Raw genomic sequence first — 10,970 nt, forward strand, 5'->3', positions numbered from 1 at the left:
AACAAAACCGAAACCAAAAGCAGTAGGTGGCAGAGGGTGCCTCAATTCACCCGCGTCCCACGTACACGAAGACGCTGGCATCGAGGCACCAACTGTCAGCGCTCACTAAAGTCATGATGAACTACTTCACTTTGCCTCTCCTAGACGAAAGCACCCTCTGAATGAATAAGGTAGTGGGAAAGATACAAAGTGCATTCGTAGGCCTACTTGCACTTGATTTCATAGCGCAGTGGGCATAGCAAGCACCTCCCGTTGCGGCCTTAATCCTGAGGGAGCCGCGTCAATGAAACTTTTTCTAGCGATGTCATTTCCGTGACGGATATGACGCCGGTGAGATCTTTGTGTACCTGGGCGTAAAACACTTGTGTAAAAAGCATTCGTAAACTACGAGAGGGCGTCCTGAAAAGAGAAGTCAAACGCCTTGCCTTGATTAGCGCCTTCTTGGTCATCTTCTGGTTCACTTCAGGCCGGTTGGTAATGTTCTTGGCCCGGTGGGCATAGTCCAGGGTGCTTAGGGTCTCGTCCAGGCCAGACGTGCCGGGCGAGATGGTTGCAATGATGGACGTCTTGGTGCGGCCACCAAGGGAGTCTTGCAGCAGCCGGGTCAGCTTGCTCTCCCTGGAAGCAAAACAAGCGAGAAACATTGATGCTATCACCTAAAATAAGAGGGAGGAAAGGCACAAAGATTGTACACTCCCAAATATAATTTGGGCACTTTCCCAAACGAGGTTAAATGCAGCACAAATACCAAGCCCCTCTCAAAGACCAGGTTTATGCACACTCCAAAACACTTGGTCAGCACTTTGGAATCGCGGGGTAGACGAAGCTTGTATAGATTAGTGCAGTGGAGGAACCAGTCACTCCAGCACATTTCGGGCGCATCACTTTAGTTGTTCTCCAAAGGTTCGCTCAAATGATGGCTCCTCAACTTGCATGACTGACCCATGTTTGGTAGCGAAACAGTTGGCGATGCAACTGGCACTCTTTCACATTTTCTAGACCGACAAACCTGCCATGTTCACTGGTAGCATGCTTGCCGCCTATGGTAGTAGGGTAGCCACTTTGTAAATATTTACAAGCTGAAATTACACAGCATGTTTAACTCTTGTTACCGTAGGAAATTGACCGATTTTTATGAGCCTAAGAAAACTCCTTGCTAAACACGTCAATTAGGCACATATTGCAGCAACATAAAATGCAGATGATGTAGCACCCTCTCCAAGAACCCCAGTTTTTAAAATGTTTTCATACATAACGGTTGCAGAAAAAAAAAAAATATCGGAATCAAGATTTCTGTCCAGCTGTCATAAAAAATGATAAAAAGGAAGTTGTGTATAACAAACCACCCATAGTAGAAAAAATTTCGAATATACATTTCGTAGGGAAACATTTTAAAAACATGCCCTAGATGAAATGTCATGCATGCATGGTGCTCACGCCATTCAGTGAAACCAAACTTCCATTTCAAAATGAGCAATTTTGGGTGGTTCTTTGGAAAAAAATTTGGCGGTTCAACATTGTCAGAGGCACCAATTTGTTCCCATGCGACGTAAAAACACCCCGTCAATGACCGACTTTGCATTTAGGCCAGCACAATACTCGGGACAAGCACACAATGCGGAGAAATCGGCATGGAGTTGAAAACGATACTCAACGGTTGATGCGTGTTGACTTTCACTGTCCGTTACCTGTCAGAACATAAACTTGCAGTTTATTACCATTTTCAGACTCGCTATCGCAGCCCTGCGTGCAGGAATGAGGTGCAATGCCCCATAATCATGCCCAGCAAGCTTTCACCGAGGAGCTGTCGTGCGACGAAAAGAATTCAGACCTTGAAGCATCTTGCGTTGCAGCTCCACCTAACATTTTCGAAAAGAAACACCAAACCTGTTGGAGACTGCATCCGAATAGACAGTTCTAAGGAGCAGCGCTAGACCTCCGGAGATTTTCTCATACGCAAACGAAACTGGCTGGTGAACGGCTGGCGGTGTTCAAGGCCGGTTTGTAGTGCTCTCCTTGTCTTGAACCGATATCGAACGACTGGGTGTTATCTGCCAACTTGCATCTGAAGTTCTTATTGCAGAAATCGGGTCAGGGTGGGGTAAAATTACGAGCGGCATGCTTTTTTCGAAGATCAGTAGCGGGCAATGAAGGGGCGAATCTGCTCGAAGTTGGGCAACTGCGCAGTAGCGCCAAAATTTCGCGACGCAGAAACGAAACTGTTGTAAACTGTTTGCGGATGGTCCTGTGGTAAGTAGAACTACAACAAGACCTAGAACAATGTGCACAAAGGCAATAAAACTGCTTAAAATCACAAAATAACTTTGCAAACGTCGATTTTAGTTGTTATTACTGCCACAGTGCAAACCCGACAATTGAAAGTCATCCAATTCACCTATGGTGTCATAACAAAAACCCAACACTGATGTAGAGCAATTACAAGCAGCATGCCTTCTTTGGTAGCAGTGGCGTGTGACGACCACACCCCATTTCCACATGCAGGCGATGCAAATGCGTGTCAAAAATCACATTTCCATTGCAAAAATGAAAACAAAACTAATTTTGAAAGCGCATTTTCTGAGCTAACCCCAAATAGCTTTGTTTTAGAAACACCTGGAACGCTATGAAAAGGGGCTCCTAAGTTATTGGTACTGTTCTAACTGAACGATTCAGGATAGGCATGGTAACGAAACAAATTTGCCAAATGTGAAAAATGTGCCAGATCTGACACGTCCTGTACACTTAGCCGCCCCTACAACTGCTGAAAAGGCCATTCTGTCTGGAGGGGAGGTGCAGCCTGGTTCACGGTGCACGGTAACACTGTTAGAGCCATCCATAAGAAAGAGAAGAAAAGTTTAGTAAAGAGACTTGCTTGTGTAAAAAAATCCTCTTCATGATCAATTCTATTTTCGTAAACAAGGAAATTGACACCTTTTCTTGGTTTACGTAGCGTGCATTGAGCATAGTATGCCAGGTCGGTGTCATTTGGGAAAGGGAATGTTGCTTTTTAGATACACTATATCGGTCCCTACGTCACTGGTTTGCATAGACAAGCTTTGCCTACCCATTTTACCAATTGCAATATGCAATGCCAAAAACCATACTATGGAAAAGTGGTTGATGCAATGACACCCACTTTTAAACCCATGGAATTTAAACAACCGTTAATGCCACAAGTGGCACATTTGTATTGGTGGCGCTAATCTACGGACACGGGTCATTTTTTTCGCACTTTGGTGTCCCTTGAAGCTGTGAAGGGGACACTAGATTTATTGCTCTAATACGAATGTGTGCTTATGCACACACATGCTGATAGAACGCATTTAAACAAGGTTTTAGGTCCGAACATGCAGTTTTAAGTACTCTCTGTTTAAGTACAAAATAAAATACCTGTATGGCACGTGAGGGGCCTTGTCCACCAATGCCGTGATGACACGCCCAAGAGTCAGGAGGGACTGGTTGATGTTACCTGCATGAATTGCAATTGAGGAGAGAGGCAGTTTCTATTCAACAAACTTTGAAATCAAAGGCTCCTTTGCAAACCTAAGGTGCACTAAAAAGAAAAAAAGAAGTGCCCGACTAATCAGGCAGTTGGAACAAAGCTGTCTGTTACTGGGCACCATTCACCATTAACACATGAAACAAAGCTTGCACATCTTAAAAGGCTGCTCCACAATTCGAGGCAATGCTTGCATTAACTTTCCAGCACTTGGAGCCACCACTGGGCCAAGTGCATGCCACCTACTGTGGTTGCAGGAAGACGCAAATATAGAAATCAGCAACGCAGTGCAGTGCACACCTCAGAGGAATCTCGAAATATAAAAGCGTGCAACTTGCCCGCCTCCCGGGCCCTCCTGTCCATGGCCCCCGAACGACCAATGTTCTCGCTGCCCGCCAGGTCGACCTACGAAGAAAACAAAAACAGATGTAAAAAAAAAAAGCATTGTACTACATAGTTGTAAAATCTGAGTGCAGGGGAGACTCAGTTCATTGAGAGTTGCATGTGGAAATTTGGCTGCTAGGAACTCCACCAAACAGTATTCATGTAAAGGACAAGCTGATGGTCTTCTATGCAATGCTGTCATGGGCAGATCAATTTTTAGCTTTTCCTTTAATAGAAGACAACAGCCGAGCTTAACGCCACACGATGTAAAAAGTAGTTGCATACTATTTGCAAAGACAAACTCGGTTGGGGCTCACCAGATTGAGCTTGCCCGTCTTCAGTAGCTCTTCGCCATCGGCGGTGGTCTCTCGGATGTGAACCGTGACAGAGAAGACCGTGTGACTCCGCGACGATGCAGCATTGAGCAGTGTGGCTGCGGTCTGGCGCTTGGCGGCACCTTTCTCGAGGATGAAGAACACTTCCTCGCGATTGTGCACGGTGATCTCTTCCAGGCCATGGATGATCACCGAGCCCTGACAACAAAGGAACACACGCAGCCGCTCAGTTAAGGGGACTCTTTAAGCAGTGCAAATAAACCGGCGTCACGTTTAGATTAAACTGCCAGGAATACCCGAGCCAAATATTACACATGCACGGAAGCGGCGATCGCACAAATTGCTATGAAAGACGCAGAAAAAAGCAACCGCACTCTTAGTTTTCCTCATTATGCACCCCTGGAATGGCCTAAACGACATCATAGAGACCATGGCTGTCCTACTGACTACCGCTGGTGAACTTATGTGAACTTCACGGCATATTTTCATAATTCTTGCGGGAGGAGATTGCTGGGACAATTGCCTTTACCCTAAAATACATTCAGAGGAGTCTGTGGTAAGTGCTGCAGGGCCTCTTTAACACTAGGACTAACAGGACCGCAATGAGCGTTAGTACTAGCAGAAATTCTAGGGCACGAGTTCAACAAGCGCACGAAACAAAGGTCTTGGAAATGTTTATGAAGCAATGCTGCTTGCAACAAAATACCTGCAAAGAGACTGCTTGATCATGGCTAAAGTGGCACTGGGGATACTTTATTAAACTGTACTTGATGCACCAACAATGTGTCACAGTCGGAACTGCCGATAAGCAGATAGGCACAACTAGAAAGCCACGTTTTATGCCAGTGGCGTACGCAGATAATGGAATAATGGGCAGAGGCAGAGGAAAAAAAAAATAAGTGGAGAGGGGGGCAGTATAACGATCCGTTTATGTAATGCCATTTATGTAGCTCTTCCTGGCCCTGAAGGAAGAAACTGAAAATGAAATTAAAACTATGGGATACAGTAGTTGGGCATACCAGATTGTTTTGTTTTTTTTCTGTAGTGGGATTAGCGTGGAATCGCACTTAATAAGCTTGGTGCATCGCTTGCAACAAAAAATTCAGTAGTGCCAACGTGAAGACTGCTTGCGACCTTCAGCTTCCCTCCCCTCGGTGGTCATGGCAGCTCGGCTCTGAACGCTATTACTTCGGACACAGAAACAAGGGCCATGCTTTCCCTATGCTTCTGGCTTCAATTGTGACAAGCCAGTATGCACTGAACCTGTGTGTTTAGACACGCGCAGCGTCAGCGTTAGCACCACAGCTGTGCCTCCCAGCACAAGAAAAGAACAAAGAGAGCGGCGCCACGACACTCGCCTTTCTGGTCGAGTCCTCGTAAATCTTGAGCCTCGAGGTGTCGTCGTGCGCGCTGAGCAGGTCGAACAGCTCTTCGTTGTAAAGCTCCAGAAAGGAGACCCGGATCGCAAACTCGACGTCCTGCGACTGCAGCTCTTCGAACAGTTGCTGCAGCGTGCGCGGAATTATCCCCGCCGACGGGTCCTCCGCCCAGCAGAGGTTGGCTTTGGACCGCTCCCCTTCCATGGTGAACGTCTTGCCCGTGCCCGTCTGACCATAGCTGGAAAAAAAAAAAAAAAAGGAGGACAAAGGAAAAAATTGCTTTGGTCTCCTGGAAAAACTACGACGCATGCCCAAGGGGGCGTACCCCGTCGTGTTACCAACTCTATGCCACAACCAATGCACTCACGCGAACACGGTGCAGTTGTAGCCCATCATGACCTCGGCTATTGTTGGTCCCATGACCGCCTGGTACACGTCAATCTGGGGAAGTCGTATAGACGACAAGGACAGCGTTAATGACGGGACAGTAACACGGTAAGGGCCAGTAGCGGGCTTACCTGCTTCGATTCGGGTCCAAACACCTTGTCAAAAGTAAACGACTTGCGCACGGCCCGCTCTTGCGCAAGCCCGTCGTTGACAAGGATTTCCTTCTTGTCTGGAAGGACATCGACCGCCCTTGTAAAGCCCATTTTCATCTCCTGCGAGTTCGGAGGTCTGCAGAAATTGAGGAACAATTAAGCTGCCGCACCTTCTCCCCTGTGAAGCCCCAACGGAGTGCATAAAGACGTGAGTCGTGAAATGCGACGCCGACAGGCCTGCGTACGCTCGATAACGCTTCAAGCATTATGACAAGTGTACAAACTCACCGGCATCGCACGAACACTTGGATGTGTTGGTTTGCCAAATTTTTCGAAGCCATGGCGCCCGGGAAAAGAGAAAGCAATCCACTCTTCAAAATTACCCGAAGGAATGCAGGGCAGGTCCGCACTTGATTCTGCCAGTGCCGCCACAGGTGCGCATGTGCCTCAAAGCTGTTTCGAATTCTGCGCCTCTGCCGCTTCTGCGTTCCGGTCCGGTGCTTTTATGTGTTTTTGTTGCTTTGCTTGCGTTGTCCGTCAGCGGCGCCAGCGGTGCTGACGGTCTCCTGTCGTGACGAAATGAAATACATGCAGCCACTCATGAGACGTTTGTTTTCCATAAACGTTCAACGCTTTTATTACAAATAAAAACGCCATCTGGCATAAATGAAAGTACTTCCAGGAATTCAGAGCTGGATGAAATTAGCACTGTAGCACCACTTAGCGGTTTGTTTCTCGATGGTGTAAGGTTCTTGCCACGTTCTTGCGGCTTGTAGTGACAAGTAGGTCTCCAGGAGGTAATCCGTCGGCGGCTGCTTTGGTGGAGTTGCGCAGTTCCACTAGCATTAAGCTTTTAATTTTGTGTCAATTACACGCAAACTAGTGTTAATAGGTATTATATGTAAATATGGGCTCGCAGGTCTTGTCCCGTCGATAGCTCCATTAAAGAAAAAAAGTCCCGTCGATAGCTCAGTTGGTAGAGCGGTGGACTGTAGAGGCTTGAACTATAGAAATCCATAGGTCGCTGGTTCGAATCCGGCTCGACGGACTTTTTTTTTTTCTCTCAAGATGTAACGACAAAATCTGTAAATGAGGTGATACCGAGGAAGGTTATGAGTTCCTCAGAAGTCCAGAGGAAGCTTAACGCACGTGCGTGGGTTGGTTGCCCGCATTTTACTCAACGCTTCAGACAGTTTATATCAAACGCAGTTTCATCTAACCATTTATGTTCCAATTTTTCGTTCTACCAAACTCGCCGCTACATCAGCGGCTCCACGCTTAATATCCCTTACGTGCAGTGTCACACTTCTGTTCATCATACGTGATCCACAGTCTTACCCTCCCAATTTTTTCTAGTCACGTGGTTTGTACGCAATTCCTCCTATGACAATGTGAAAATCGCATTGTTTGCATTCTGGATAGGGTTGCCACCTTTCCCCGAAAAAAAAAAAAAACCGGCCCTTCGTTGGGAAGGCGTCGTATAAAGGAGGTAGAATTTGTGTTAAAAAAAGGAGGCGCATTTTTTTGCCCTGCAATGCCATTTATAGTACTGTTTTCGGACAGAGAAATCAACATGACGTTTGTACTGAAAGTAGTTGATCTTTTGGTTATTGCTCTGAATGCGCTGCACAGAAAAGTAAGCACGCTGGCGGCATTTCGTTGCGTTGTTCCTCCCCTTGGTCCACTTCCATGTCAGGAATCGCGCTCGGCCACGTATATTCTCTACTTGCGTGTCTTTGCACAGCTTGTCGACACATATTTATCATCGTAGTTGCTGTATTGACTCTTACAAAAGGCCAAAAAAAGAAATAACCGCGGCATGACAGCCAAAAAACCGGCCAATGCCGGCCGGTTTTAGATACAGACCGGCAACCGGCCTGCTGCCTAAAAAACTGGTCGGGCCGGTCCAAAACCAGTCAGGTGGCAACCGTAATTCTGGAGAAACATTGCACTGTCTTTTGAAAAGGTTGGCGTACACGAATTGATGTGGGGGGCACCCAATGACAGTAAGGTCATGAATATATCAGCATTTCGGCAGAGCTCTTTATTCAGCCGGCGCAATTGTGTAGTACATCTAGAACTATATCTTTGTTCGCTGCTCCAGCTTCAATGATTGTGTTCAAGGTGGTAGGATAAGGCTTATTCCTCCAAACAGAATGGCGAGTTGAAGAAACAAGGAGGATGAGAGAACAGGAAGAGAAGATTGTTATCTTGAACCTGATATTCTGCCTTTTAACACGTCTCTGGAAGCACAATTTTGATTCAGGAGAACGGTGGCGACAGCACAATGAATAATAAAATTGAAAAGAAAAAAATAGGAGGTCTGAGCCAGAAACAACAAATGGAAGTGTGTGGGCCGAAATCCCGCGACATAGTGTGCTAAAGTGAGGCAGCGAGATCGAGAAGGACCAACCTGCTTATGGCGACTAACTCTGTACTCAAGATTAAGTTATAAAAATAAACTCAGCATATGACGGAATGCTGTGATATGCTGCGGTTCAGAAGGATGACTAGAGCGAAAGGGATATTCATTAAAACAGTTCCACGAGTGCCGTGAACACAATAAATTTGTGGTTTAATGCGCCGACGCAATGCAGGTGATGAGGCGTGCGGTAGTGGACGGCTCCAGATTAATTTTGACCACCTGGGGATCTTATGCGTCAAAATCTCGTACGCACGGGCGTTTTCGATTGTCTCCTTCATCCAAAAAGCAGCTGCCGCGGCTGGGAATCAAACCCGCGTCTTCGTGATCAGCAGCACAACACCTTGGCCACTGAGCCAACGCAGCGGGTCAGTTTATTTGTGGATACTAACATAGTACGTCAGAGAAACATAAAGAGCACACAATTTTTACCATAAAAACAATTGCTGTGGGGCCAAACTTTTCTCATTACAGACACATACACAGCATCGAGACATAACAAAAAGATAACTTGGTGAATTTTCATACGTAAAAAGCATCGGAAAAGTGCTAAGACGGCTTTGATAAAAAAGTCCGTTGATAACACAACATTTGATAAAGTGACTTGCATGAAATGGCTTGCATGACATGGCGCTTGACAAATTGTCTGGACCCTAGGAATGTGTGAGTAGTCCTTTTAATTAATGAAATATTGAATCATCGTCCAAATGGTAGAGTGACTCGTAGAATATGTCTTTCGATCTGCTATGACAAAGCAGTAGGATCTGCATGCCAATAAAGGCTCTCTGCAATCATTCTGATTAGTCATTACTAGAGACCGGAACTTTAGGCACGAAAAATCCAGCTTTTAGGCTCCTATAATAGGCACTGAAAATAGCCATTTAGGCATATATAGGCACTAAATACTCTCGTTTAGGCATATATGTATAGGCTCAGTTTGCATTTACTTCAGAAGCATATTTTAGCACATTTTTTGTAAACTTGCAGTGATACCGCGGACAAATGGTGTGCTGGGGCAAAGCAATTTGCTTTTATTGCCGTTTTCAAATTTACGTGACGTTCAGTGGGACTCACCACCAAAAGTAAGGACTGAAGGCAACAAAAAACGACACCAATGCCAATGATTTGTTGCTTGAAGTTGTGCCCCCTTTCAGTCGATAATTAAGTGCGAAAAAAACAACGCTCAACGTCGACGGAAGTTGGGGGAGCGCTCTTGTACTTCTGGACGCTCCATTACCTCATTAAATCTGGAATATGGCAACGTTTGCTGGTGACACCATTCGGCAGATATTTTATCGCACGTATTCAAGAAATTTTATGCCAGACAGATTTAATAAAGCGGTCCTTCGGAGATGGTGGCGGATCTGTCCTGGACCTCCCAAATGACCTCAGCAGCCAGAGTGGCGCCAAAGCTGTCAGCTGCTGAAATTCCTTCTGCTAAGAATGTGAAATAAGCACACGAATGTGCCCTGTCACGTTGAAGCGTAGCGTGGTACAAATACTTTGGGCGGCGACTCTTTTGGCGATTGCAAAGCTGTTGATAGAACCGGAGTGTTTTGCGTTAGTTATGAGCACTCATCCGAGTTCCTGAAAGTGGAACAACGGGCGGTGGTAGAAGAGGCAAAATCGGTAACTGCCGCTTAAACACATAACTGCGCTTCGAAGAAAGATCTTGACTGCAACTGATTAGTCATTGATGGAGCAGAACGACCTTCACCTCGAGCGGTGTGTACACCGCTGTGTCGCATACGTTTTTTTTTTCTGGCTGCTGTTTTTTTCATTGCGTTAGCAATTGATAGGGCAACTGGCAGAAGTTTTTGCTGTTGGTCTGCGGGCACAGTGTGTCAGAACCACATAGAACAAAAGAGTTCGTGCGGAAAGTAGTGACGCCGATGAGCTTGGCTGCGTTGTACCTGTGCACGGGTTTATCTAGCAGCTCGGCCGAAGTGGCAAGTTCGATTCGAGGTGGTTGCGGTTTGGGCACAGTTTGCGCTTCTCCGCGTGTTTGGCACGGCGCGCGGATTTTCCGTGCAAACGGCGTCAAACAAACACCCCGTTGCGGGCATTTGAACTGAGAACAGTCCCTACAGGACACCGACTCAAACTACCCAAAAAAGGCATTTATAGGCGCCAAAAAGTCATTATAGTAAAAATAGGCACTAAAAAGCCAATATAGTCTATTGTTTAAAATACTCCCCTTCCCTTAGTTATATGTTAAATAGGCTTGATACGGACTGAAGGGAAAAATAGGCATTTTGCTTAAAGTTCCAGTCTCTAGTCATTACATTTTGCACAGAGTTACAGGTGTCATTACGCTAGTGTTACTAATTGCAATCCTTCGAGAAATCGTTTTCTTCTCTGCCCTTCTTCCAGTCACAAGGTCGGGGGAGGCACTGTGGAAGACTTTGTTTG

The 10,970-nt window shown here is 46.1% G+C and overlaps 1 protein-coding gene and 1 non-coding gene across 2 annotated transcripts in view; one reads left to right on the forward strand and one right to left on the reverse strand.

Moving 5' to 3' along the window:
• LOC144153855 (kinesin-like protein KIF11-A) overlaps window positions 1–6,634 on the reverse strand; it is a 28,768-nt gene extending 22,134 nt beyond the window's left edge. Inside the window, exons 1-8 of the mRNA XM_077685584.1 lie at window positions 6,425–6,634; window positions 6,116–6,272; window positions 5,965–6,038; window positions 5,577–5,835; window positions 4,201–4,416; window positions 3,838–3,904; window positions 3,391–3,469; window positions 426–618 (exon numbers count right to left, since the gene is read on the reverse strand). Of these exons, the coding sequence (XP_077541710.1) occupies window positions 426–618; window positions 3,391–3,469; window positions 3,838–3,904; window positions 4,201–4,416; window positions 5,577–5,835; window positions 5,965–6,038; window positions 6,116–6,272; window positions 6,425–6,477 (1,098 nt within the window). The 5' untranslated portion in view covers window positions 6,478–6,634. The remainder of the gene's footprint in view (window positions 1–425; window positions 619–3,390; window positions 3,470–3,837; window positions 3,905–4,200; window positions 4,417–5,576; window positions 5,836–5,964; window positions 6,039–6,115; window positions 6,273–6,424) is intronic.
• A 460-nt stretch (window positions 6,635–7,094) lies between these two features.
• Window positions 7,095–7,184, forward strand: Trnay-gua (transfer RNA tyrosine (anticodon GUA)). The gene is given in 2 exon segments: window positions 7,095–7,131; window positions 7,149–7,184. It is a non-coding gene; the product is annotated as a tRNA-Tyr (tRNA).
• The last annotated feature ends 3,786 nt before the right edge of the window (window positions 7,185–10,970 follow it).

Source organism: Haemaphysalis longicornis, unplaced genomic scaffold, assembly GCF_048455015.1.
Source record: "Haemaphysalis longicornis isolate Haplotype H1 unplaced genomic scaffold, Haemaphysalis longicornis Haplotype H1 scaffold_9, whole genome shotgun sequence".
Lineage (NCBI taxonomy): Eukaryota > Metazoa > Arthropoda > Arachnida > Ixodida > Ixodidae > Haemaphysalis > Haemaphysalis longicornis.